We start from the raw sequence: 27355 nt of genomic DNA, 5'->3' as shown, positions 1-27355 counted from the left end.
CGAGCGGTCCGTTCCTCTTGAGCGTATATTATATACCTCGACATGATTGTTCGAGCGTCGCGCTTTGTGCTTCCAACTCTTGCCGTCCCCCGGCTCAAGCCCGCGCCTCAAACTCGTCCTCGTGCTGAAAGTCGCCGTTCTGGTCCTTGTAGCGATTGAGTTGATCCGAAATGTACTGATGCAGGTGCGAATCCGCCTCGGCCTTTTCTCGCGCCCGACTCGAGTCCTCTGCGTGAACCGAGTCTGTCGTCGAGTGAGCGTCGTCGTCGAAGCCGTTGACGGACGCGTCAAAGTCGCTGCGGGCGCCAATGGAACGGGCGGTCGATGAGCGTCTGACCCGTTGCATGCCCGAGGAGCGAGGCGTACCCATGTCGATGCTCCGTTGAAACATGTCATCAAAGTAATGCGCCATACCGACCGATGGGGTGCGCGGGGTCTGCGGAAGACGGCAGTTGACGCTTCATTACGCGTTAGCACGTTGCCGTGTTCTCCCAGGCTGCATCAGACTTACCCTGTGTCATGGATCATGCGGGCAATCAGGCCTGTCCAGCCGCATTGGTGGCTGGCTCCAAGCCCTCGTCCCGAGTCCCCGTCGAAGAACTCGTGGAACCAGAGATAGTCTTTCCAGTGTTCATCAAAGTCCAGACGATCGTCACCGGCGTTGACGCTTCTTCTTCCGTCATCGGTCCGCACAAAGAGGTGCTGGAGGCGGTGTTGGATCTCTTCCGCAACCTTGCCCAGATGCATATAGTCGCCGCTGCCCGTTGGACACTCGACTTGGAATTCAGGACCGTAGAAGAGGAAGAAGCGCTGTATCGACTCAACCAGGAGAAAGTTGACACACAGCCAGATGGGCCCTCTCCAGTTACTGTTGCCGCCGAACAAGCCACTGTCGGAGTCTCCTGGCACGTATCCCACCGTGAACTTCTGGCCGTTGACATCCATGGAGAAGGGATGGTCCTTATGATACTTGGACAGCGATCGAATGCCGTGATTGCTGAAGAACTCTTCCTCGTCTAGCATGCGCTTAAGAATTTTCTCGAGTCTGTCCTTGCTGACAATGGAGAGAAGGATTCGGTTTCCCTTGCCTCTCTTCCGAATGCTGGCCATTGTCCTCTCGGCCAGATCGCATCGGTTGTTAACGAACCACAGAACTCTCTTGCGAAACGAGGGTAGCCTATTGATGAGCTCAGGCTCGAGCGTGGTTGTCGCATAGAGAGGGATCAAGCCAACCAGTGATCGCACAGGCAGCTGCTGAATCCACGGGCCTCCCCACGATATGGCGTCGTAGTAGAAGCCATCCTCCTCGTTCCACAGAGACTGTTCGCTCTTCTCCCCCGCGCGGAAAGTCATGGCATCGCTGATGAAGATGAAATGCTCAAAGAACTTTGACGCAATGTCCTCATATATGCGACGGTGCTTTGCCAGCTCAAGGGCGATGTTGAGCATGGACAGGCAGAAAAAGGCCATCCAGCCGGTGCTGTCCGCCTGTTCCAACACGCCCCCGGTCGGCAGCGGCTCGGATCGATTGAACAGGCCAATGTTGTCCAGCCCGAGGAAGCCTCCCTCAAAAACGTTCTTGCCCTCGGTGTCCTTACGGTTCACCCACCAGGTGAAGTTGAGAAGCAGTTTCTGGAAGACACGCTCCAGGAAGTCGAGGTCCTGGCGACCGTACATTTTCCTCTCAATCTTGAAAACCCTGAACGTGGCCCAGGCGTGGACTGGAGGGTTCACGTCACTGAAGTTCCACTCGTATCTGTTTCGCAGCTCCGTTAGTCTACGCTCGCAGGCATGTGGCTCGATGAAACTCACGCCGGGAGCTGTCCGTTTGGATGACAGTACCATTCTCGTGTAAACAAATCCAACTGCTTCTTGGCGAAGTCGGGGTCAATCATGGCCAGCGTGATGCAGTGAAAGGCGCTGTCCCAAGCGGCGAAGAAGGGGTACTCCCACGAGTCGGGCATCGACAGGATGTCGTCGCAGTACATGTGCTTCCATTGCGTATTCCGGACTCCCTTTCGGCCTGGAGGGGGGGGAGGAAGCATCGAAGGATCGCCGTTGGCCCAGTGATCCCAGATAAAGTGATAAAACTGCTTCGTCCACATCATTCCTGAAAACGCTTGCCGCTGAATGTTGCGCAGATCGTCTGTCATTGGCAGAGGGCTGATTCTGTAGTAAAAATCGTCGGCCTCTTCTCTGCGCCTCTCAATCAAGTCGTCAAATTCCTCCTCGTCCAGGTAGGCAATGTCCTTCTTGGAGAAGCGGAAGCGCACAACTACAGCAGTCAGATTAACATATTTCCATCGCAGCGCGGCGCTCAGGGATCCTACCGGCGCACTCTCCCGGATTGACTCCGCCATCTTCGTTGAAAGGAAACCACGCGGCGCATTTCGTGCCCGTCTTGGCCGGGTTGATGGCATCTTCCTCACCGCCGACAATGTGGCGATGGAAGGCGTCTTTGACATAGGGTTGCTTATTCTCCTGGCCGTACAAGACGTCAAAGTTGGTATCGTTTTCCGTAAACAAGAGTTTGGGAAGGACATCCTCTCCGCTAGACCCCACCCCAGGAGACGGTGAGAAGTTGACGAAACGTTCGCCAAGGCTGTGATGCTTGGACTTGGCCGCTATTTCGGTGTGAGCTCCGATGGAAGGCTTCTTGTCGGCAGCTTCTCTGCCCCAGCTCCAGGTGTTCCGAAACCAAACGTGGGGTACAATGTGGAGAGGGGCTGGGTCAGGGCCCCTGTTCCAGGCGGTGACTCGGAAAAGAAGCTCGTCCGGATCATCCGCCTCCTTAGCGGTCTCGATGAAGATGTCCCAGTACCGGTTTTCGTCGAAAGCCGCCGTGTCGATGATTTGATACTCCTTGTCCTCTTTGGACCTCTGGGCGTTCTCCTTGAGTAGCTGTTCGTATGGGAATTTCTTCTGCGGATATTTGTACAGGAGCTTCATGTAGGAATGCTGCAGCGGGTTAGCGCCAATGGGCATCATGTGCATTTGGATGCAGTTGAAGTCATACAGTCTGTCCACATTGGTCAGCATACTGTTGTGTTCTGCGCCACGTGTGCGATGTCTTGGAATTGACTTACCGGAGTGTTATCCAGATGAAAATGCGCCTCCTTGATACTCTCACCGTGGTTGCCCTGCGGGTTGGACAGGCCAAAGAGCCTCTCTTTCAAGAACTCGCTGATACCAGTCAGTCGTGTAATGCTGGGGGGAGATCAAGACCACGGCATACTCTTGTTCGTTCCAGAAGCCAAATGCAATGTTCTGAAGCCCATGAGTGTCCGAGACGCCGGCAATTCCGTCCTCGCCCCATCTGAAAGCTCGCGAGCGGGCATGGTCGTGGGGGAAGTCTGGAGCAACAGTCAATCAGTGGCTGAAGCAGTCGAGCTGGGAGTGTTCATACGGCTCCAAGCATCTCCGTCAGAGCTGTAGTCCTCTCTCACTGCAGAAAGTCAGTCAACTGGCCTTGAGAGCCCCTGGAGGGGAGGGGAACTGAGTACCAGTGGCCCATTGGCGCTCCGCAACGTATGGTCCCCATTTCTTCCAGTATTTGGTGCGCTCGCGGTCCTCTTTGAGGCGCTTCTCCTCCTCGGTGAGGAACTCGTGTCCATCAAAGACGACCATGGCGCAGATACGGAGGGAGCTGGAAGGACGGGCGAGCGAGGTCGGAAGAAGAGCTTGGGAAGCCGGGAGCTCGGTAGAGACAGGGGGAACAAGGTAGCTGAGATGTCAGGATCCCCAATGCACTCAGCGACGGCAACTGAAGGCACTGTTGTCGCTGAACGTAGCCCGCTTTGACGTTTTTGATTTCTCTGGCGAGCTTTGGAGAAGAGAAGGGGAAGGTCTCCGGTGGCGATGGATGGTGTTGGTTGCAGCTTGCTTCCGAGGTACCTTGACGGCATATCAGCACCCTCCATCTCCAGCGTGGGGCGCGCTTGTAGTGGATATCCGTGGACGGAGCAGCAGCTATCCGTACGGAGTACACAGATGCGCTTTGCCCGCAACACACACAATCGAGCGTGAACGGCGTACCACAGAGCCGCCAATCAAGACATGACGGCTTCATGCAGAGATAGGCCCCCTGTCCCAGAGCCATCGTTATCGTTATCTGCTAGTTTGCCTTCACCGCTACATGCAAGATTCGAGGTGAGCTTGGAGCGCTTCTCCGGAGCAATTGGTCAGCGCCATGGATCTGAACCGCGAGCCGTCACAGATACAGGCAAGTCGTCTGGCCGGTTCCTGAGCCAAGGTCGCAACACTAGCTCGGCATCTTCCACGCCGCTCCGTGGTTGGACAGGTTCCTGGGCCGGCCTGTTTGGAATGTTTCCCCGCGATGATGGAGACAGATTAGACGCTGAGTTGTTGCTTACTGTACTCTACCTCTACACGCACAGCAGGCGTTGCACAACATAGCGGCGTGTTCCAACAGAGCTAGCCTCCTGACCCGATAGACGGCAACCAACAGCTCAGCCAGAAAACGCGACTCGAACGCGGACCAAGGTGACGCAATTCCTCGCCAGAGGCAGTCAACACTTAACACTTGCCCATGCCCAATCAATCCCCCCACCAGGCACGCGTGGCGGTGCGCTGCCGCGAGCCACAGTCTGAGCCCGACTCTTGGGCCTTGGCGTTGATGAATTTCACGTGTCCATCAGCCGAGCCGATAGCCACCCAAGTACCTCTCCGCCCGAGGGACCTGGTCCGCTGACTGTGCCACAGCCCCTACGGGACCTCAGGTCTAGCCGGCAGGTATCGCAGTACCGCCCTCTACTTCCAATCTCAACTGAAACCCCCTTGTCCAGCATCAACTCCGCCACTGGCTTTCGTGGCCTTGTCAAGCATCGCCCCGTCGCCTCCCTCGGCCTTTCGCTCAAGCCACGATGTCGGACGACGCTTCGCCATTTTATTGACCAGTCTCCGCGACGCGAGCCGGCTCTTGAGCATATCACATCGCTCGGCCCGGCGATACATTTATCTTTCTCCCCCTCGTCTTTCCCCCTTCATTTCCGCCTTTGCCATTTCTGCCTTCTCCTGTCGGTCCCGTCACATCGCTCACCATGGCCGACTCGGTCTCCTTTTTGCGCCGGCTAATTGTCGAATCTCCGCCGGGAGAATGGGCTCTCAACCAGCTGCGCAACTTGCTCATCGGCGCCCTGCGACAAGGTCCTATACCTCAGCATGTTGCCTTTGAGATGGACGGCAACCGACGCTATGCTCGTACTCATCGCATGGAGACTGTCGAAGGCCACCACCGCGGCTTTGAAGCGCTTGCCAGGGTTTGTCCTCCGAGGCCACGAGCACCACGGACAGGGTGCTAATGCGCGTCGTCTAGATAATGGAGATTTGCTACCGATGCGGCGTCAAGGTTGTCACAGTCTATGCTTTCAGCGTCGAAAACTTCAACCGCCCGAAACACGAGGTCGAGGGACTTATGCAGCTTGCAAAGGTCAAGCTGGAGCAGCTCACCACGTACGGAGACATTCTCGACCGCTACGGTGCCTGCGTGCGCGTTCTCGGGCAACGCGAGATGATCCGTGACGATGTGTTGAAAGTCGTGGACAAGGCTGTTGCTAGGACGAGGCACAACAACAAGTAGGCCAACCATGGCCGGCGCGTCGTCGCCATTTGACTGACGCGACTCTAGGACCGTCCTGAACATCTGTTTTCCATACACGTCGAGGGCAGAGATAACCACGGCGATTCGATCGACTGTGACCGAGTTCCTTGCTCCGCCGCCGCCCAAGAATACCCCCTTCTCTCCCTCCCGCATACGGCAGAAAATTCTGTCTAGCCAACTCGAAGGACGAGAGCCGCTGCCTACCATACGAGACGACTCTCCGGAGGCGTCTGCTCAGACTGAGAGGGAAGAGGGCGACAAGGACGTGGACGCTGATGGGGACGGCGGAGACTCGTCGTCGACAACGCTGTTCCCTGATTCACCGAAGCAACGCCCGTGGGAGGCGGAGGGCCCCTACAACTCATCGAAACTGCCAAACCCTGAGACCATTACCGTCGAGACACTCGAAAAGCACATGTACACGGCTTTGGATCCCCCGCTGGAGCTTTTTGTTCGGACTAGCGGCGTCGAGCGGCTGAGCGACTTTATGCTTTGGCAGTGCCACCAAGATACGCACCTTTTCTTCCTCGAGTGCTACTGGCCGGATTTGGATCTCCAGCATTTCATATGGGTCATGCTGGAGTGGCAGTGGAGACAGAAGCAAAAGGAGAGATTCGATTACTCTGATGCGGCGCGGAAGAGCACGGGACAACAAAGGGTGGAGTAGAGCCGTCGCATGGATACCCAACAGTTGCTTTGGAAGAAGGATATGTTTGATTTTGACTTGTACCTGGCCATCAGCAATAGAGAAAGCATAGCGCTGCTGGTTTACAGCTCTATCGTGGCACTGCTCTTTATGTGGTGCCGTGCCTTTGCGTGGACAAAACCGACCACCTGATGGGATCCCGCTCTTCCTTCATCAAGCTGGCGTTGGCGCTGGAATGCCTGGCGATGACGAAATCCTCGCTCTTATCAGCTGATAAGGCACCGGGCACAGTTTTCCCCAACGGCGTTTTGGAGGGCTCGGCTGTCGAGTTTTTCCGTAGCGCCCCTATTTTGCAATCGTGGCTAGTGCAAGTGGGCCTGGCCATTGGGGGGGGAGGGGCTGACGGGGAGGCGGATGAACCTGAGCCGAGTCAAGCCATTGCGGCCAGTGACAGGCCTTGCAGTACCTGAGTACCTAGGTACATAGGTAGCCTCCCGCGGCAAGCAGGTAAGTTAATAACTAACCACCACCTAGATTCGTCAAACTGGGAGAGAAAGCCCGAGCAGGCGATCTTCGTCACCGCCGTCCTCACCACCCTTTGCACGCGCCATTTGGCCCGCCTTGGTTGTCGACACCGTGTCACAATGGACTAGAGCGCTCCTCATCTCGGGTCTTGTCTCTGTTATATATTCCCCCCTTCTAAATCATTTCCGCAGTCGTTCTCCCCCGTCCTCGGCAAACCCGATCTTCCTGAACCCACAGCCGCTGATCTTGGAGACGACGGCCGCGACTTGACCAACCCTCGTCGTCCCGCACCCGACAGACCGCCGCCGCCCTCTGCCACTGCCCGCGATGAAGTCGGCCAAGCCTTCGTCCTCGGACGCTCCGGCGCAACGCAGATCTCAACCAGTTCGACAGACGCGCACGAACCCGCCGCGAAATTCCGCCAATCCTGCCCGCTCTGCCGCCGCCGGGAGAGACTCGTCTACCAACACTGGGCCTTCGGGCAACCAGCCCATCGACGTCTTCCCCGCCATTACTCACTTTGCCGACACAATCACTGCTCTCCCCAAAGAGCTTGTCCGACACTTTACCCTCTTGAAAGAAGTAGACGCGAAGCTTTTCGCTCCAGAGGACCAGCTCTGCAAACTCGTCGCCGCCGCCGCCAAAGCTCACCCTCCCGAGCAGCGAACGAATCATGATACACCGAACCTCACTGCGTCAGGGACGGCGCCGATGGTCGCGCAGAAGAGCTCGGCGGGCCCTGCCACGAGCCAGGTCGCCCAGTCGGCGTCGTCGACGGACGAGACCCGCGCAACCGCCGCCGGTGTCTTCGATCCTTCCAACCTCCCTCGCCGACAGTTGTTTCGACAGACGGCGTTCAAAATACAAGAGATGCTGGTTTCTCTCGAGGAAAAGAACCATGTGATTTCCACGGCCAACGAGGCCCTCCAGCGACAACTCGCCCGAGTCGAGGATGTCTGGCCATACCTTGAAAACGAATTCAGCGACGAGGCCAAGTGGGGGAGCACCTCGCACTGGGCTTATCCCGAGAATCGATCTAACGGCAAAGCATCGCACACCGAACGAGCCCGCCGCGACGGAGCCGCTGCCATTTCAGCCGCGGCCCAAGCCCTAGCGGATGAGGCGGCTGCCAGGAGCGACGCCCGCAAGCAGGCCGTCCAGGCCAAGCGAAATCAGAAGAACCAACATCACGACTCCGAAGCCGACGACCACGATGGTCGTCAAAAGGGCGAGGGCAGTAAGAAGTCTCACAACAGCAAGGCCCGCAAGACCGCCGACGGCAATGTCGGGCTGGGCATTTCCGGAACATCCAACACGAACGGCAATCCGCCTCAGAAGAGACGTAAAGTCGAAAAACCTACAAATGGTGCCAACGGGGGAGCTGCCATGGAACGTGCCATGAGCGGCGTCCTCGGCAACAATGCGCCCAAGGCCAAGACGAATAGCCCAAGAGGAACGCCAGTCCCCGATGGACCAAAGAAGCGAAAGGCCCTCCCTTCGGGCAGTGGCCAGTCCAAGAAGAAGTAAGTTGTCCTCTGTTATGTGCGAGCTCTGGGCCGGCGTACCCGCGTAACCCACCCACAGCGCTCTTTTTGCATTCAGGAGTTGCTAACAGAGCCCTTTCGCGACAGGAACGGTGCCCCTCGCATATCCCCCCCGTTCACGTCCTCTCCCGTCATGAATGCTTTGCCCGAGCCCAAGGCCCATGTCCGCGTATCACCAGTCCCCGGCAACGCACCTCGACCGGCGTCATCACGAGCTCGGAAAAATTCACTACAGTCTAATGCAGACAATGGAAAGGTAAAAGCGCCTGCATCAGCCCCCATCAAGCCTAACGGGATTGACCCTGCCACTCCTGACTTGACTGTGCCGAGTGTTTTCCCACGACCTGGGGTGGAAAACAGGGTCTCCAAGGAATCAAGTGCTCCTGCCAAGCCGGAGTCTACCAAGAACGAAGGGGATCGGGCCGATGGCAGCTCTGGGTCGGCCACGGGCACTGCCAGTAAGGAGGGGAAGGCTGATGAGCCGGAACGCAAGAGTGAATCCCTGCCACCGCAGCCCCAGGTCGCCGGGACAGTGACAACCAAGAGCGGTAGAGCCAGTAAGCCCTCGACGCCTGCTCTGGCGAATGCTCAGGAGCCGGCCCGGCCCAGGTCGTCTAGGAACGCAGATAACGGCGGCGGGAGCAAGAAGAGCCAGAAAAAGAGCAACCCGACGCTTCCACCACTGGCACCCCATGCAGCCAACGTTGCTGCAAACGGGAGTATACCGGGAGATGACGAGGAAGGCGAAATCGACGTGGACGAGCCAACGTACTGTTACTGCAATAGCGTCAGCTACGGCGAAATGGTGGCGTGCGACGCCGATGGATGTGAGCGCGAGTGGTTCCATCTTGCGTGCGTCGGCCTCAAGGTCGCTCCGGGATCTAGAAGTAAGCATGCAACAATCTCTCGTCCGCATGACGAGATGCAGGCTCAGCTAACGTGCGACGCCCAGCGAAATGGTATTGCGAGGACTGCAAGGAACGCCTGAACATGGCAGGGAAGAAGATGAACAATCGATAGACAGCCTGGCCCAGGCTGCCGTGTTGGAGGGGTGGCTGAGTCTGGCAGGGCCGAAGCGAGAAACGTTGGCCAAGGCCAGCATGTCGCTATGGTGTTTTGACCCGGACTCGGCTGCTGTGTACATGAAACTCAACGAGGCGTTTTGCTATGGGACACGGGGTTTCGGGGACAGCAAAAGCTGTCATGGCTGTCGATATGCGAAGCTGTCTGGTTGCTATTCAATGCACTGTACAAAAAGACGCAGTGCCGGGAAGGGACAGCCAAGGAAAGGGATGGGATCCAGCGGTGCATTGCATCGGACATTTTGGGCGTCTGCAACCAGCCAGGCGGGAAGCTTGGCGTTCGGGGGGAGAATATCCCAACTTGATGAGCGGGCGATATTGGTCGCCGCCGTAGACGCGAATAGAGAGTCGCCGTGGGAAGTTATTATGTAAAATGGTGGCAAGATGGGCGCCTCGTCGACGATGATAGGTGTCGATGGGGTCGAGGGGGTGAGTTGTCAAGGCACGGTGGCTGTCTCGTACTGTATACATACCTGCCGCGGACTATGGAGCTACAGATACAGAAGAGGCAGCAGGAAGACGAAAGCGCGGTATGCGTACGTTTTCGTGGCTCATGGAAGTGTCAAGGGGGCCAGGGCTCTGCTAGAGGGAGAAGATGCAGGTGCTTTTCCTCGGCTGGCATCTGCCATGTCGTCGTCGCCCACCTTGACCTGCCTACCTCGGCAATACACTACAGCACGGCATGTACCTTATTTTAATGTAAATGTGTCCCTGGGGAGCCGTGCAGACAGACGTGGATTGGCGGAGTGTTCATGGCACTCGAGGGCTGTGCCCAAAAAGGGTTGCAGTCCGCCCGCGCTCACCCATGGAAAAGAGTGAGGGAGGAAGGAATGAAAGAAAGGGGGAGAGAGATGGAGGCAAGACGGTATCTGCACCCGTCGTACAGTACACGCATGGCCATTTGCTTTGAATGTACGTACGTAATGGGCAGCACCCGCATTGGCTGCCCCCGGGCCTCGTCGAAAGTCTAGGCTTTGGGCTAAGACGGATGGAAATGTCTAGTGCCAGATTCCTATTCACCAGGGCCGCGGCACGATGACGTAGCGGATCGTGTGTGCCTCGACGACTGAGTGACAGCACCGGCGACCTTTTGCAGCCGACGACGGTGAGCAGCAGTGTACAGATGTACTGGATGTGGTTGCGCCGACGTCGGCGGGATGCGTCCGAGGAGATACGCGGGCGACTCACCCAGCATCCATGGAAGAGATGCTGCAAGGCAGGTCGGTGGTCGTGCAAGTCGGATCAAACGGCTTTGCTGCGAGGTCACGAGCACCTTTGTTTCCGAGCGACGCACAGTCATCGCCTTGTTTGGGACGTGGGACGTGGGACGTGGGACGTGGGACACGCCATGGCGAGTCGGCGGTTGGCCGAGTTCTTGGCGGTGCGGCGCGGCGCGGTGCGAGCTCATGAGGCTCTTGGAGATGCATTTTTTTTTTTAGGTTCTTCTTTCAGCTGATGGGAATTGGAATGTCATGGAAATAGGGGTGCTGTAGGTAGATAGACGTGCGAGGCATGTACATAGGTACAGTATTAATACGATTAATACGTGCAGGCAAAGAAACGGACCGTTGCACACACAGCAGAACTAAAGAGGAAAGGGCGGCTGGCCTCGGTTCTCTTCTCCGCGGCGGCCCACTAATACTTACCTACTAAAGAGCAGTTTCGTAGCGGGGCATGTAGGTACTTTCTGTACAGTATCCGTACATACCTCTCTGCTGGTTTAGTACTTGTTGAGCATCGAGACCACATGGCCAGACCAGGGTTCCGGGAAGCACAGGGGGAAGCGGCGAATCCAGGCTGCTGGGAAGGGGACTGACTGGTGACTGGCCGTGTTGGGCGGGGACGTTGCATCCTCGCAGGTACTAGCAGAGACAATATGGGGTAAGTGTCTCTGCTGGCAAAAGCAACCAAGCCAACGTGCCTCGAGGGCAAGACTTGTAGCACGAGACCAACAAGACGACGGCCGGCTGTCGGGCGGACGGGCTGTCGCCAAAGGAGACAGGGCCAAGAAAGGGTAGGATCCCAGAACAAGTTACTATAGAGGATGAGGAGGGAGAGGAAGAGGAAGAGGAAGAGGGGCCCGTTGGCCCGCTCTCGGCTGCTTCGGCGATGCTCGGAAACCAGAACTTGCCGCGGGGGCGAGCCTCGGACTCGCTCGGATGCGGCTGCTTGTTCGTCGAATGCGGTGAATGAAACCATCGGGCAACTATAAGCAAACCATGCTTGCATTTTTGTTTGACTCTCGCCGGGCCGCAATACCTGCGTTGCTGCTGCTTGCTGCTTGCCGCTTGCTTGCCGCTTGCTTGCTTGAGCGGCGGCGACGTGGCTGCTGCGGGTTGAGCACCCTGGCTTCTTTGACAGGGGGTCCCTGACCATGACAAGCCAGGTCCATCATGTAATTACTGTACCTCGCGTGTGGAGCTGCAGGGATTTGAAGAAGAAATCATGGTCCTACCAGGGCAAGGGGTTCTCGAGGGCCAGGCAAGGCGCTAGAGAGGCATTGCAGAGACCCGAGTTTCCATTACCACATTCTTACATACAACATGCACCGCTGGCCTTTGCGACACAACGCGACGGCCTCGACGGCAGCAGAGAAAGGGGTTTGACCGGCGGAGTCTGCAGTCCGTCTCTGCCTGCCTCTTCTCTTCTCTGGCCCCGTGCGCCCCGTGTCACCATCGTCTCCGCACCACCAAAAGATGCTGCACTCATCCCCATCCACGTGTCTACCTAAAGGTAGGTAGTAGGTAGGTAGGTATTTTGCCATGTACGAGGTTGCGGTGTGACGGGACATGAATGCTGCTGCCGTTCGTGGCGAGGAGGCGAGTTGGGCCCCTACAACCAAGGGGGCGTCGCCCATGGCAAAAGGATGTCGTGTGTGCTAAAGTATGCGTACTGTACATTATGTCCGCGTGTAAACCGAAGCCGCAGAAATGTGAGTCGCATGCCTCTTTCAGCGATACCGGCCAGGGTCTCGCGTGTCCTGTACAGCTTCGTACCGGTACAACGGAGCGTGGCGTTCGGTAGATGCCTCAGCGCACCTACAGTACTGTACTTCTTGCGGCAGGCAGCCAGGGTGACGCTCTAGTAAGCTGCGGCTTGTGCTTTTTTTCCCCCTCGTCTTCGACAGAGCATCTGTCGAACCCTGCCTGCTCAGCACTGCACCGGCAGACAACCAAATGGACAAAGCAGACGGACGCGGAGAGAAGGCAGAGGAACGAACAGGCAGCAGGTAAAAATGGAGCCGGGGAGGAAAAGAAGAAAAAACTAGCGCGCTCACCTGACGTCTTCGCAGGCCAGCCTTTGGATTTCTATTACTCAATCCATCCCCCGCCATACCGGGGCGCGCCCATGTACTTGAGAAGGGTACTTATGCATACATGCAACACGTTCCCGCCAGTGCGGCCGACCCCTGGGTGTCGCTGTGTCTCCAAATGTCTTGCATTGGGCGTCTTATAACCTAAAATTCGCGACCGACAGCCAAAGAAGCCTTCGTCTTCCCACCTTGCGCTCCTCCTTCCAAACCTACAATATTTTTCTCGGAACAGCCCATCGTCCCTCCTTCCCCGCTCCCGCCGCAGCCTCTTCTTTTTCTCGTCAACTCCATGACTCGCTGAATCGCTGAATCCTGCACTGCCTCATCTCTCCGCTGCTGCTGCGTCAAGGCCCTCGATCGCCTGAGACTACGCAGACTCCCAACCTTGGTTCCTCGCGGCTGCCACAGCAGGGCCTGGTCGTCCAAGAGCGACACCCTCGCCCCTCAGCAACCCTTTCCAACCGTACGAGCCTTCGCACGCCGCAACTCGAGCCCGCCTCATTACATGGCCGCTCCCAGCGAAGCCGGGCCCCGCCGGGTGTCCGACTTCGACACGTCTATTTTCAAATCCAGTATGGCCCGGGCTCTTTCTCCCTCCGATACAGGCTCGCGATCCTCCTTCTCCTCTGTCCGAGAAAACGACGATGGCCTCGCCCAGACCTTTACCCGCTCCAAGGTCTCCTCCTACCTCGAGGCTCCCGAGGACGTCTTCGACGAGTCGCCTTCCAACGACATCCCCCAGCTCTCCTTTCAACCCCCCGTCACGCACCCCCACAGCAGACTGCATGGATTCTGGTTTCCCCCGGATAGCTTTAAGGGCTGGAAGCAAATCTCCATCAAGGGAAAACGGGCCAGCCGAAGCTGTGAGGATCTGCACAAGCTGCACATGGCCTGGGATGATTCGCCCGCTCCCGTGCCCAAGAAGCAGCCGGGCAGCTACCCGAGAGGGCAGTCTCCGCTCGAGACGCTTCCAAACGAGGTTCTAGGTACGTGGCGAAATGCTTCGTTGTCCAACGGGGGACCGGGAACGCTAACTCTTTTGTCCAGGTGCCATTATCGATCTGCTGGTGGTTGAAATTCCACCCAATGGGCTCACCACCCGCAATGCCGACTTGATGGCCCTCCTCTTGGCCTCTCGAGCCATGCACGCCGCGACCCTCAACACCCTCTACCGACACATCACGATCCCTCACTCGCGCATCTTCCGCAAGTTCCTCACTACCATCAACCAGTATCCGGCGCTCGCCACCATTGTCAGGCGCCTGGACTTCAGTCATTTCAACCCTTCCATGATCTTCTCCACCGCGAGCGAGAGGGCCCAGACCCAAAACCTGACGACCGAGACCCTCGCCCAATGCCTGGAGCTCACCCCTTACCTCCAGGAATTCCTCGCCCAAGAGTACATCGACGACGATCTCGGTCCCGCCGTCCTCCAGAAGCTACTGTTTGACATGCCCCAGCTGCAGGCGCTGGACTTTTGCGCATGCTCGTCCGCCGCCTTCAGAAACTCGTTCAAGACCGTTCTCGATGTGCCTTGGCCCGCGACGCTTTCCATCACCAAGCTCTCCTTTCACAAGTGCCTGAGCCTTCCGTCTACCGTCTTCGAGACCATTCTCCCTCGCCTCGGTCGCCTCACGCACCTGGATGTCGCGGGTACGCGAATCTCGGACGAGGCCTTGGAGATGATTCCCACCACTGCCAGGTTGACACATCTGAACCTCGCAAAGTGTAAGGAACTCTCTTCCGAGGTGGTGGTCAAGTTCATTGCTACGCACCCGGCGGTGACGGAGACTTTGGTGTTTCTCAGCCTCGCAACCGAATCGAACAACCACCTCTTGCTCGGCAGGGAAGATGTGGACATTCTGCTGCCGCAACTCCCGGCGACGTTAAAATCTCTCAGTCTGAGGGGAAGCCGAATGGACGCTTCTCACGTTCCCCAGCTCATCCGCCTCAGCCAGACTCTGGAAGAGCTGGCTGTCGGCCGTGGGCTAGACATGAACGACATCCACCGCATCTTTAAGCAAGACGACGGTTTCTTGACGCATAACCTCCGTTACCTGGACATCTCGGAGATTGACACCATCATCGGAAGCGCCAGTGCGCTGCTGGCTTCGGCCTCAACCCCGCTCTGCGTCATCGAGATTGAGGAGCGCGCCTACGAGAGGGCGGCCAAGCTGAATAGAAACCTTGACAAGGTCGGATGGACGACTAGCGAGTTTGGCAGCCGATACTGGCTTGTCCGCAAGCCCGGCCGCGATGTGCCGACGGAGCACCAGCGGCGATGGTGGAAAATGGGTGCAGAGAGCTGGGGGATGAGGAAAGTTCCAGTTGCTGCTGCAGAGGTGGGCGGCATGTATGGATCTTTTATGTTTGGCAGGCGACTCTGACGTTCTGTTTACGAAACGGCATGGGCAAACGGCACCTCTCGACTCGCTTTTCGCATGGTGTTTGGGGTTGTTAGATACCACGAGATGCAACTGTTGCATCCAAACCCCGAGTCAACTCGGGGCAGAAACATCAAGAAAAAAAGTGTCACTTGCACACATTGTACTGCAGAATGTTAAATCGGATACGTTCAAAATAAGTCAAACCATGTCTCTTCCTCCTGACGAAACTGGATCTGTGACGGAGCATAAAGGATTAAGCCGCCAGCGGGCCTTATGCCGCATGCTGCTTGGATCGTAAAGTTCGTTCTTAAGGCACATGAATTTCCGCCTGCTCTCGGGAGTAGTTGGTGAGATCAAATGAGCCTCTTTAATAAAGTCATTCATCCCCATACCTGAACCACGAGGTCTGCGTGGCAGGCGCGCCTCGGAATGGAGCCATGCCGCAAGGGCCGTGACTTGCGTGGCTTGACGTGTTTACACCAAGTCATGTGACTGCCTGAGACTCGGAATAACCTTGGTCCGGTGTGACAAGGGACGTCCGCTTCCGCGACGTAACGCCAGTTTGAAGACCTCCTTTGCTCCTCGACGAGCTTCACCCTACGCCATCCGCCTGCACTCAGTCACACCTGGCGCCCGAGCCGCACCGCCATGGCTTCCAAACAGGACACGCCGTTCCGCTCGGCGGAAATGAGCATGGTGCAGCTGTATGTCTCCAACGAGATCGGTCGTGAGGTCGTCACTGCTCTCGGAGAGCTTGGGCTGTGTCAGTTTCGAGACGTAAGCGCTCCACCGCCTCGATCAGCCATCCATCGCCAAGACTAATGCATTGTGTTCATTAGTTGAACGAAGATGTCAGCGCTTTCCAGCGAACCTACACCCAAGAAATCCGGCGCCTGGACAACGTGGAGAGACAGCTTCGTACGTTGCCCCGAGAGCCGCGATGGGAAAGCTTATCTAAATATATCAGGCTATTTCTACGGTCAGATGGACAAGGCCGGAATCAATCTTCGAAAGCTTGATCTCGACACCGAGCGCCTCGCCTCTCCCTCAACATCGGAGATCGATGAGCTGGCTGAGCGAAGCCAGAAGCTAGAACAGCGAATCTCGGCTCTTAACGACAGCTACGAAACGCTCAAAAAGCGCGAAGGCGATCTCACCGAATGGCGTTGGGTCTTGCGCGAGGCCGGCAGTTTCTTCGACCGCGCCCACGGCAATGTGGAAGAGATCCGAGCCTCCACCGACAACGACGATGCCCCTCTACTCTCCGACATTGAGCAGCACAACACGGCGCCCGAGGTGGAGCGATCCTTCTCGGGCATGAACATCGGGTTCGTTGCCGGCGTCATCGCTCGAGACCGCGTCGCTGCCTTTGAGCGTATCCTGTGGCGAACGCTTCGTGGAAATTTGTACATGAATCAATCCGAGATCCCGGAGCCCTTGATTGATCCTACCAACAACGTGGCTGTCAACAAGAACGTTTTCGTCATCTTCGCCCACGGCAAGGAAATCCTTGCCAAGATTCGCAAGATTTCAGAGTCTATGGGTGCCGAGGTCTACAATGTCGATGAGAATAGCGACTTGAGACGCGATCAGATCCATGAAGTCAACAACCGACTCGAGGACGTGCAGAATGTCCTGCGCAACACCCAGACCACGCTCGAGGCGGAGCTCAACCAGATTTCTCAGTCCTTGTCTGCTTGGATGGTCTTGATTGCCAAGGAAAAGGCTGTTTACGGCTCTCTCAACCTGTTCTCTTATGATCGAGCTCGACGAACCCTCATTGCAGAGGCATGGTGCCCCACGAATGACTTACCGCTCATCCGATCGACTCTCCAGGATGTCACCAACCGAGCTGGTCTTTCCGTCCCGTCGATCATCAACGAAATCCGCTCCAACAAGAAGCCACCGACCTATCTCAAAACCAACAAGTTCACTGAGGGCTTCCAGACCATCGTCAATGCATACGGCACTGCCACGTACCAAGAGGTCAACCCGGCAATGCCCGTCATTGTCACCTTTCCGTTCCTCTTCGCTGTCATGTTTGGTGATTTCGGTCACGCTGTCATCATGCTGTCGGCCGCGCTGGCCATGATCTACTGGGAAAAGTCGCTCAAGAAGGTGTCGTTCGAGTTGTTTGCCATGATCTTCTACGGCCGATACATTGCCTTGGTCATGGCTGTCTTCTCGATCTTTACCGGCCTCATCTACAACGACGCCTTCTCAAAGTCGATGACGCTTTTCTCCAGTGCTTGGGAGTACAAGAAGCCAGAAGGTTGGCAAGAGGGCCAGTCTGTCGACGCCGTGCTGAACACCGGTGGCTACCGCTACCCCTTTGGCATAGACTGGGCCTGGCACGGGACCGACAATGATCTTCTTTTCAACAACAGCTACAAGATGAAGATGAGCATCATCCTTGGCTGGGCTCACATGACCTACTCGCTGTGCTTCTCGTACATCAACGCCCGGCACTTCAAGAAGCCCATCGACATATGGGGCAACTTCGTCCCTGGAATGATCTTCTTCCAGTCCATCTTCGGATACCTCGTCATCTGCATCATCTACAAGTGGTCTGTTCAGTGGATCGATTTGGAGAAGAAGGAAGTCCTTGCAGCGCCTCCCGGTCTCCTCAACATGCTCATATACATGTTCCTCCAGCCAGGAACTTTGGATGCTCAGCTCTACCCGGGTCAGGCGCCGGTACAGGTTGTTCTGCTGCTGTTGGCCTTTGTACAGGTCCCGATCCTGCTTTTCCTCAAACCCTTTTACCTCCGCTGGGAACACAACCGTGCTCGTGCCAAGGGATATCGTGGCATAGGGGAAACGTCTCGGGTTAGCGCACTGGATGGCGACGATGAAGACGAGGCTCCTGTGAACAGGCACGGCCACAGCATCGACGAAGATGGAGAGGGCGTGGCTATGATCTCGCAAAACATCGACGACGAGCACGAGGAATTTGACTTTGGCGAGGTGATGATTCATCAGGTCATCCACACCATTGGTAGGTGGAGGCGGCGAAAGACGCGGTGTCTGTTGGATACTGACCTTTTGCAGAATTCTGTCTCAACTGCGTTTCCCACACGGCGTCGTATCTGCGTCTCTGGGCTCTCTCGCTCGCCCATCAGCAACTCAGCGTCGTGCTCTGGGACATGACTCTGGGTCCATCGCTGAAGATGCAGGGCGCCGTCGGCGTCATCATGATTGTGGTGTGCTTCTACTTGTGGTTTTTCCTCAGTAAGTTCAACCGCCCTGCCCCCCATGCCCTGGCTCGGAGACTGACGGATGCGACAGCCATAGCCATTTTGGTCGGCATGGAGGGTACCAGCGCTATGCTGCACTCCCTCAGGTTGGCCTGGGTCGAGTCTTTTTCCAAGTTTGCCGAGTTTGCTGGATGGCCCTTTGCGCCGTTCTCGTTCAACACTCTACTAGAAGAGTCGGAGGACTTGAAGGAGTACTTGGGATGATTGCGCTCGTCTGAGACGTTTTGCTTCCGTGGTTTCGTTGCGTAGAGCAAGTAGCTAAAGCTAGCTCCTTTGTATCATAAGCTCACTACATCCTAGACTACCTTGTCCAAGCTCAGTATAGGCATCCCCCCTCTGAATGACATAACCTGGTCGAAGGACGGGCGGCGTTGGATCATTGGCCTCGTATGACAATATTTTGGCTACTGCCTCCCCCCTTCCTTCATGTCCCGTTGCCCCAACACCGACGGATCAGGCCCAGAGCGGAGCCGTGACTTCGACAGCCCGCTCCATGACGGCCCTGACACGATCTGCAAACACCTTGTTGTTACACTCGATTTCCAGGTCCTCGAGCCAGACGGTGGCGACCATCTTGTCGACCTTGATGCGCACGCCGGGAACGGGTATGCCAATCTTGTGCAGGCGCTCAATCTCCTTGCTGCGCCTCTCCTGCAGCGCGGCCTCCTCGCCGGCGGGGTCGTTGCCCTCTGCCGCAGCGGCAGCAGCATCCCCATCCTCGTGCACCATCTTGGTGTCGTCGTCGCCGCCATCCTCCTCCTTCTTCGGGCCGATGCTGTCGTTGTCGTCGGCGGCGGGTGGCAGCTTGGGCGTGTCGACGGGGGAGACGTTGTCGGCGCCAAACTGGGCCTCGAGGAACCAGAAGAGGCGCTCGAGGCGCTCGGCGGGCGGGCAGTTTGCGTGCGGGTTGCGGCCGGTGGGCGCGGCGGGGCCGTGCTCGTGCGTGTGTTTGCTGTTGGTCGAGGAGCGCTTGACGGCGGCCGGGGAGCTCTCGACGGAGAAGAGGACGGCCATGACCGAGTCCGCGATGCTGTCGTTGAGCATGTTGCCTTCCCACTCGAGCTCCACCTCGCCGTTGGTGCGGTACCGGACGGCGATGCAGCCCATGACGAGATACGCGGCGACGAGGGACGAGACTTCATCGTCGACCGCTTCCACCGCCCTCTTTTTCGCGTCCGCTTCCACCTCTTCCGTCTGTTCCTCTTGCTTTTCCTCGTCCTTCCCCTCTGCGTCCTCCATGATCTTGTCGCCCGTGTCGCCGTTGGCCGCGTTGCAGCCACTGAGATTGCGCATCTCGGGGAGCTCTTCGACGGCTCCAAAGGTCCCCTCGAGCGCCCACCTGATGAGGTCGATACCCGCGGCGCTGAGCCTCAAGCGCTGCTTGCACATGATGGTGGTGGTGTTGAGGCCAGCGTACTCGCGCAGGTCCTCCGGGGCCATGAGAGAGAGCTTGAAGTCGTTTTGCACGAGCACGCCGGTGACGAGGGGCGCGTCGGCCGAATCGGTGGCGTTTTGGACCGGCGGCGGGGCGGCGGCCAGCTTGCCGACCACCTTTGCCGTCTTGTCGGCCTTGAAGGGGATACGTAGTTCCTCGCAGTTGCGCGGGGAGTAGACCTTTACTTTTGCTGTTTTGTTTGCATTGAGGGACAGGAGCTTGGACTTGAGACGCATCATGTTATGCTGCTCGCCGTGAACAAGAATCTATCAAGCCACCGCGTTAGCCTGCATGGAGAAAGCCAGGGGTAATAGAGAAACATGACATACCACGACCGGAGCCGAGACTTCCTCAATGAACTCGCGGTTCTCCACGCCATCAACGTGCGCGGCAAATGAGTACTCGGCAACACTGCATCGCCGCGGAATAAGCACCTTCTCCGAGTCGCCGCCGGGCGCCCTGCGAGCCCCCGCCGTGTTGCGTGACATGACGGCCTGGATCTGGTCCGGCTCGTGCATAATCTGCCTGGCCATGGTGCCCTCGACGCTGTAGCCGGTGATGATGACGCCGTTCTTTTCGCTCGGCGCCCATCGCTCAAACAGCTCTCTGCTGACGCCGCTCTGCAGCATGCCGGGACTTGCGAGCATGACGCAGCCACCGACGTCGTCGAAGCGATCGAGGTTCTTGAGGGACCGGATGTACTTGAAGTCCCAGGGCCCGCCCTTGCCGGCTCCGTCGCCCGTCGCCTCGGCCTCAGCCATGCGCTCGCGAAAGAGGCGCTTGATGTTATCGTTCATGGCGCCGACGTAAGTCTGATATACAATCATGCACTTCCTCGCCAGGTTGCTGGCATAGTAGATGGGGAACCGCTGGTACTCGGGATGCTTGCCCCAGTACTCGTCCAAGATGAGGAGCAGCTCCTGCGCTCGCCCGAGCGCAAACACCGGCAGGAGGGCGCGGCCGCCTCGGTTAAGAATTCCAGTGATGGACTTCATGAGAGCCTGTTCGCGCTCCAGGCGAGGCACGTGGGACGCGATGCCGTACGTGGACTCGGTGATGAGGACGTCAATCTTGACGCCTTTGGGAACCTCGGCAGAAACTAGGTGTCTGTCCTGCTCGCGCGAGTAGTCGCCGGTGAAAAAGATGTTGAGGCCGGCAATCTCGATGAGAAACATGGCCGCTCCCAAGACGTGGCCGGCCGGATAAGGGGTGATTCGTATGGATGAGATGGTATGGGTGGTGTGGTAGTCGATGGCCTCGATCTGGGGAAAGGTGTTGAGATGATCCTGTTCCGTGTAGACAGGCTGCGCCGTCGCGTTGGACGAGGTGCTGCCGACGCGGACGCTGTCTTGGATAAGCCACTTATAGATGGCCTTGGTAGGGTGCGTCATGAAGACGCGGCCTCGGAAGTTGGTCTTGGAGAGGACGTATGGCAACGAGGCCGCATGGTCGACGTGAAAGCTGTTGGCTCGTCGTCAGCTCCTTGATGCTCGACGTCAGGCTGGACTGGGGAGCTGGACACGTGGTAATCTGCAGAACAGACGCGACGGCTTCACCAACAGCAGAGCGGAAACGACAGCAGGAACAGGTATTGTATTCATCTGTCATACAGGCAGAGACTGGGTGGTTCCGCGAGGTGACCATCACGACGGGGCTGCAGAGATGTCGGTGCATATTGGAGAAGCCCCCGTCCCATTACAGCAGTATCGTCCAGCTCTTTGACCCAGTCCAGCCCGCTTGGGTGTTTGCACACGGAGGCGGAAGTGACTTACTGGCTGATGAGCAGCACGTCGACGGTGCTGAGATCGAAGTCGTCGTAGAACGGAAGCGCCGCAAGACCATTGTAGGCGGGATGCTGGCCGGCGTCGAGCTATATATGTGTCGGTCAGCACCTGAAGAAGCAGAGAGACGGTGGCTACTAACCATGACCGTCTTGCCCTTGTACTGTACGATGTGGCATGACCGCCCGACTTCGTTGCCTCCTCCGAGGCAGAGAAACATGAGCTCATCGGACGGATCGACGGGCTCTTCCGCCACCGTGGCGTGCATCGCAGACGCCTTTCGCTTTGACGCCATGGTTACAGGCTGGGCGATGCCGAACCGAGCATGAGGGTATTCACTGGTCCGAGGTCAGTGTCGCCGAGTCGCGGTGCGCGCATGCAAGCGACAAGTCAATGGAGCAGCAGGCGGCATTCCATCCGCTGCTGCACGCGAGTGTGTGGTGGACGCCGGTTCAATAGCACGGCTCACCTATTGTTCGGGTGAGTAGAGGAGTGCAACTGAAGGCAGGCAGAAGGAGGCTATTCAGCCATTGAGCGGCTAAAGATCGGGAGCAAGCAGCAGTTGGTGCTGCGCAAGGAAGGCGGCTCAAGCTCACGTGACTTTAAATTTACGCAACCCCCGTTCTTCCAACGTAGCTCCGTTCTTCTCATTTTGGAGAGCAAACCACCGACGCCGCTCACGACGACTCTCCACGCCCGCGCCCGCGCCTGCTGCATCGTGCCCGCCTGAGAGAGGGCCTCGCCAATATTTTAGGGACGCATATATCGATACTGGACACTCGGCACGTCCCCGCGGGTCGGATGCGACGAGCGACCGTCGCTGTGGCAGGCTCTGTTGCCTGCTGAATTCGCAGTCCCCCCTCTCCCCCCCCAACCGCTGGAGCCATCGAGCAGCGCGCATCCTCCGTCGCCGCGGCCAACGGGTGTGCGGTCGAGTCTTAGCCATGGCCCAGCCTCAGTCGCAGGCCACGCCTCGGGCCTTCTCGCCGCCCCAGCATAGCCCATCGCCAGCCCCAGCCCAGCCCGGCTTCGCGCTTCCGCCCAACAAGCGAGTGAGAACAGACGGTCCCGTCTCGCAGCCCGGATCCCCCTATGCTGCTTCGCCATACGCCGCGAGTCCTGCTGCCGCGGGGACTCCTCCCACAAACGCCGGATCGCCAACCTTCTCGGCAACGCCTCCGGTATCGGCAGGCTTCGCGACGGCGCCATACACCAATGGCCATGTCCCAGCCGGCCTAAATCTGCCCGATATACGCTCCGTCTCTTCGCCCTCGATTCTTACGCCACAGACAGCGTCGGCGCCGGCCCCCCAATACACGAATGCGACAATGGCGCCTATCGCTCCCTCGGCAGCTTCTCCGGCACCAGCTGCCAATCTCATGGGCCCGCCGCAGCGACCAGCAGAGAGGCCAACTAAGGACTACGAGTACGACGTGACAGATTCTTTAGCTGGGACCGGAATCGACCTGCGCGCAGAAGAGCAGTACATGTCGGAGCTGTACTCAAATGCGTTGGACACAGGCTCGGACGCCAGAACAGGATTCGCCCATCACCCGGCAGGACCCAAGTCCTCGTTCTACGGCGCTGGACCGGCTAATCAGCCGCCCGAGTCGACTACTGCGCAAAACCAGGACCAGCTGGCTGCCAAGGCTGCCGAGCAAGCCTGGGCCGAATCCTCGATGCACCTGGCTGCCCAGAGGACGCAGGAGATTAATGACCCTTTTCTTCTAGTGGCACTTCTCCACAAACGCGCAGAGAAAATTGCACGGGAACACAACCTCAGTCTCAACCTGGACATGAAGAACAATAGCCAGACAATGGGCAAGATGCGACCTCCCGAGCAGTTCCCCACGCCCAAGGTCACAGTCCGGATGGAGCCCGGCCCTGATTCCATCATGGTACAAACGACCGGTTCCTACATCCCGCACGACTCTTTCCTCGTTGACCAGCTCGCCCTCATGTCGATAGCCGCAAAGCATCGGCTGCGGGAGCTCGTCGAGGAAGCCGACACTATGGCTAATAACCGACAAAAGACATCTCATGGCGACGTGCCCGAAGAATGGGCGCTTGCCGCGGCGCCGATGAACGTCGAGCCGCTGGAGGCCATGGATACGGCTGTGACGTCAGCGGAGACGGGCAGTGTGGGTGATGCCGGCACGGGTTCGCCCAAACGTAAGGAAACTGCCATCCCCGACTCGTTACTCGTTGCTGACAAAGTCTCTAGGCTCGGCTGATGCAGCGGAACTGGAAGACGCTCCCGCAGCGCCGGCCAAGAAGTTCCCCAAAATCGCGCCCAACATGACGATATCTATGAGGGATAGGGCCAGGCAAGAGCGGGAGTGGGAGGAAGCCCGGTTACGGAAACGGCAGCGGCGCAAAGAGGGTGGCACAGACGCGGGGACGACGTCTTCGCGATCGGGAAGCGTCGCCCCGGGAACGCCAGGAGCCGTAGCGCCAGAGCCTGAAAAGGCACTGACAAAGAAGGAGATGAAGAAGAATCAGGCTCTCAAGGCGGCAGAGGCGAACAGTCATGCCAACCAGAATCTGACCAGCAGCATGTTTGCGGGCCTGGGTGGCAAGGGCGGCCTCTTTGGCAAGAAGAAGACGGGCAGGACGTACGACTGGATGAACGTGGGCCGGGGCGGAAGCGGCACCAGCACGCCGACGCGAGGGACACCTGGGCCCAAGGGTCCAAACGGAACAGCAGGCTCTCCGGCCACGGCAAACCATGCGCTGACGACCGAGGGCCGCAATCGGCTAGGGACGTGGCGGGAGGACAAGGAGAAGGGCAAGGCGATTCAGCTGCGAGACTGGATCACGGTCCTGGAGAGGGACGGCAGGGAGCCCAGGGCGCTCTCAGCAGCCTATGTGCACTTGGACACGTCGCACCCCAGGTGATGGACGACGATGATGCTCGCCCAGGGAAAAGGCGGAAGCAGGCCGGGCTTGCGGCAGATACCCAGCGCCTTGTATTGGGGGTTTTCTTTTCTTTTCCATGTTAGCCCGGCGTTGACAGCAGGAAGGCTCGGGATCATTTATAGGGGCGAGGCTGCGTGTCGAGCAGCACACGGTGGACAGGGCCAGAAGGCGTGGCCATGATGCGCTCGACGCTGTTCTGGAATGGAGCAGACGACATCAAAGTTTGACAGAGAATAAAAAGCGGGAGGGCTGGAAGCCAAAAAAAAGGAAATTATGAAAGAAGAAGTGGCGTGTGGTGTGTCGGTGCTCATCGTGCGATGTTGCCTGGGAGGGTGCCCATGTGATGCTTGCCTGGAAGAGGGGGCTCTGGGGTGCTAAAGTCGATCCAGGGTTCTTGAACGTTGGCGCTCCGCATTCAAGCAACGAATGCCAGGGCGTTTGTCTCCAGCAGGGGCCTCCATTGAGGGCGCGGGCATGGAGCGACATGGTGATGGTGGCGCACAAGCTCGGGGCGGCGGTTGGCCGATGCAGGGCCTATTCATTATTTTTAGTGGCAATGGACAATGGGAGAGCGATGGATTTTTAGCATTCAAAGGCGGAATAGAAAGAGGAGTAATGATGCGTGAGGGATGAGAGAGAGGCGTGTCGTGGAATGCCTCCCTGGTCTTGGTCGGAGACGGCAGTGGTTGGTGCGGGCCAGTCACGGTCCAACATGTCGGCGGATGGGTTCTGCGGCCCCCAAAGGACGGCACTGCTTTTGCGTGCCACGGTTCAGGTGTGCCGTCGAGGGTGGGTGTGCAGGTCGTCGACATGGTTGCCGCACGGTGATTGTGTCTTGGGCGGGTGCTTGTCCTTTTCTCGCGGCGGGCAAGGAGGGCAAATGTTCAGTTGCGGCGCGCCGAGTCCAAGATGACGGTGGAAGCGAGAGGAGAGAGACAAGAGACAGGCGAGGGTTTTGATGGTTATTACCTAATGCCTACCTAAGCGTCCCTATCCGGGCTCGCCGACATCGTGGCCTGCAAGCTGCCGGCCCCCGCCATGACTAAATTGCAATTGGCATACGGACAGACGAAGCGCTGCCAGAGGCCACCGTCGCACATCCAACACGTTGGCCGAGACCCGGGCTCTGCTGTGACACCGGCTTTGCTCCCATCACTCCCGCGTCATGACGACGACTTTAGCGGTACGTCGAGGAATCGGCTCTCCGTCCGTGGCCATGCTCCCACGATGCTGGGTCCTGGGACAGGACGCGCAGCCGACGACGGCGGCATGGACAACGACGCCGCTGACGGGTCGCAGGCCGTGGGCCAGATCTGCGCGACGGCGTGTGTCAAGGCCAACCTGGACCAGTGTGTGAGACTGGTTGGCAAGGCGGCCGCCGGCGGCGCAAAGGTATGCACTAGATCCTGTCGTTGGGCATGCCCTGATGACGGCCATTGCGCATTGGCAACGTCCTCGAGACAGTTTCCAGCTGCCTGCTTTGACACACTCGTCGACTCACCGTCGCGCGACCACACAGGTCCTCTTCCTGCCAGAGGCGTCCGACTACATCGTGCCCAGCGCACATGCGACGCTGGACCTGGCGGCGCCGCAGTCGACGTCGGCCTTTGTGCTCGGCTTGCGGGCCGCGGCCAAGCAGCACTCGGTCGCCGTGCACGTCGGCATCCACCACGCCGTCGGCGGCCAAGAAGCCACCGGGATGGTGGTCAACCGCGCGCTCTACATGGACGCCGACGGCGTGGTACAAGAGGCGGCGACGTACGACAAGCTCCACGTGTTCGACTACGGGTCTCTGCGGGAGAGCAGCACCGTCCGGCCCGGGACGAGGCTCACGGCGCCGTTTGACTCGCCCGTGGGCCGCATCGGCAGCCTCATCTGCTTCGACGTGCGCTTCGCCGAGACGGCCGTCGCGCTCGCCCAGCCGGGGCCGACCAGCCCGTGGCGCGACCGGCCGGCGCAGATCCTGACGTACCCGAGCGCCTTCACGCTGCGCACGGGCGAGGCGCACTGGGAGACGCTGCTGCGGGCGCGGGCCATCGAGACGCAGAGCTGGGTGGTGGCGGCGGCGCAGGTCGGGCGGCACAACGAGCGGCGGGCCAGCTACGGGCGGAGCATGGTGGTGGACCCGTGGGGAACGGTGCGGGTGCGGCTCCGCGGCGCGTCGCCGTCGTCGGGCGAGGGCGACGAGGGCGCGGTGGGGGAGATTGGCTTCGTCGAGATGGACATGGGCCTGACGGACCGGGTGAGGGGCCAGATGCCTCTGCAGAGACGGACGTGAGTCAAGACAGCCGTCTGTGCCTTGCCTTGGCCCTGAGACAGGCTTGGCCGGGCGAGGCGTGCGTCTATCGATGCGTGACTGACCTGGGCGTTTAGGGACGTGTACCCGGAGTGCAAGAATGTCGACGTCGAGCCGTCGTGACGCGTGGGCACGGCGTCATGCAACCACTTTACGGAGTACTCACGCGCAGAGACACACCAGGGGGGGGGGAAACACGCCAAGCAGTCGCTCGAGCAGGCCACTTGGGAACAGACAGGGCAAGACGTGGAAGCGCACGTCGGCTGCGGTTTCGTGCGCGTGGTTCTTGCCGGGCAGCCACGGACGGAGCGAACGGTCGCTTGGCTTCTTGTACTGCGCCCAGAGGCGTCGAGCATGCCAGTCGGACGCGCAACAAGGCGAACATACGTAATGGGCGGCGCCGGTAATAAACGAAGAGTGCGTCTTAGCAGCAGCAGCAATATTGATGCACTGGCACAGAAATGATTGGATGCGATGCGGACCGCAATGGCTCCATGCCGGGGCCCCACTCGCCGCGCCCCGCAGTACAAGGTGCGTTGCCCTCCCCACT

At 58.5% G+C, this 27355-nt stretch overlaps 8 protein-coding genes across 8 annotated transcripts; 6 read left to right on the top strand and 2 right to left on the bottom strand.

Moving 5' to 3' along the window:
* Positions 1–94: 94 nt before the first annotated feature.
* HRG_02390 (cytoplasmic protein) lies at positions 95–3627 on the bottom strand (the record flags this gene model as incomplete). Its single annotated transcript, XM_044860861.1, has 8 exons — positions 95–458; positions 512–1756; positions 1813–2275; positions 2331–2958; positions 3087–3183; positions 3236–3353; positions 3407–3445; positions 3504–3627. The coding sequence occupies 8 exons, from the start codon at positions 3625–3627 to the stop codon at positions 95–97; spliced, it is 3078 nt and encodes a 1025-aa protein (XP_044724494.1).
* A 1433-nt stretch (positions 3628–5060) lies between these two features.
* HRG_02389 (putative undecaprenyl diphosphate synthase domain-containing protein) lies at positions 5061–6287 on the top strand (the record flags this gene model as incomplete). Its single annotated transcript, XM_044860860.1, has 3 exons — positions 5061–5279; positions 5336–5595; positions 5648–6287. The coding sequence occupies 3 exons, from the start codon at positions 5061–5063 to the stop codon at positions 6285–6287; spliced, it is 1119 nt and encodes a 372-aa protein (XP_044724493.1).
* An 831-nt stretch (positions 6288–7118) lies between these two features.
* Positions 7119–9355, top strand: HRG_02388 (PHD-finger domain-containing protein; the record flags this gene model as incomplete). Its single annotated transcript, XM_044860859.1, has 3 exons — positions 7119–8314; positions 8423–9222; positions 9288–9355. The coding sequence occupies 3 exons, from the start codon at positions 7119–7121 to the stop codon at positions 9353–9355; spliced, it is 2064 nt and encodes a 687-aa protein (XP_044724492.1).
* A 3880-nt stretch (positions 9356–13235) lies between these two features.
* On the top strand, positions 13236–15117 carry HRG_02387 (leucine Rich Repeat domain-containing protein; the record flags this gene model as incomplete). The annotated part of the gene is made up of 2 exons (XM_044860858.1): positions 13236–13716; positions 13778–15117. The coding sequence occupies 2 exons, from the start codon at positions 13236–13238 to the stop codon at positions 15115–15117; spliced, it is 1821 nt and encodes a 606-aa protein (XP_044724491.1).
* A 648-nt stretch (positions 15118–15765) lies between these two features.
* On the top strand, positions 15766–18578 carry HRG_02386 (V-type ATPase; the record flags this gene model as incomplete). Its single annotated transcript, XM_044860857.1, has 5 exons — positions 15766–15894; positions 15957–16035; positions 16085–18115; positions 18169–18348; positions 18406–18578. 5 exons carry the CDS (start codon positions 15766–15768, stop codon positions 18576–18578), a joined length of 2592 nt encoding a protein of 863 aa, XP_044724490.1.
* A 249-nt stretch (positions 18579–18827) lies between these two features.
* Positions 18828–21885, bottom strand: HRG_02385 (pre-mRNA 3'-end-processing endonuclease polyadenylation factor c-term domain-containing protein; the record flags this gene model as incomplete). The annotated part of the gene is made up of 4 exons (XM_044860856.1): positions 18828–20075; positions 20139–21270; positions 21582–21679; positions 21733–21885. 4 exons carry the CDS (start codon positions 21883–21885, stop codon positions 18828–18830), a joined length of 2631 nt encoding a protein of 876 aa, XP_044724489.1.
* A 649-nt stretch (positions 21886–22534) lies between these two features.
* HRG_02384 (transcription initiation factor TFIID component TAF4 family domain-containing protein) lies at positions 22535–24488 on the top strand (the record flags this gene model as incomplete). Its single annotated transcript, XM_044860855.1, has 2 exons — positions 22535–23762; positions 23830–24488. 2 exons carry the CDS (start codon positions 22535–22537, stop codon positions 24486–24488), a joined length of 1887 nt encoding a protein of 628 aa, XP_044724488.1.
* Positions 24489–25674: 1186 nt separating this feature from the next.
* HRG_02383 (carbon-nitrogen hydrolase domain-containing protein) lies at positions 25675–26928 on the top strand (the record flags this gene model as incomplete). Its single annotated transcript, XM_044860854.1, has 4 exons — positions 25675–25692; positions 25809–25901; positions 26029–26783; positions 26883–26928. 4 exons carry the CDS (start codon positions 25675–25677, stop codon positions 26926–26928), a joined length of 912 nt encoding a protein of 303 aa, XP_044724487.1.
* Positions 26929–27355: the final 427 nt, after the last annotated feature.

This window comes from Hirsutella rhossiliensis, assembly GCF_020360975.1.
Source record: "Hirsutella rhossiliensis strain HR02 chromosome Unknown scaffold00002, whole genome shotgun sequence".
NCBI lineage: Eukaryota > Fungi > Ascomycota > Sordariomycetes > Hypocreales > Ophiocordycipitaceae > Hirsutella > Hirsutella rhossiliensis.
Note: the sequence above shows the minus strand (reverse complement) of the source record. Positions and strands in the feature narration are given on the sequence as shown.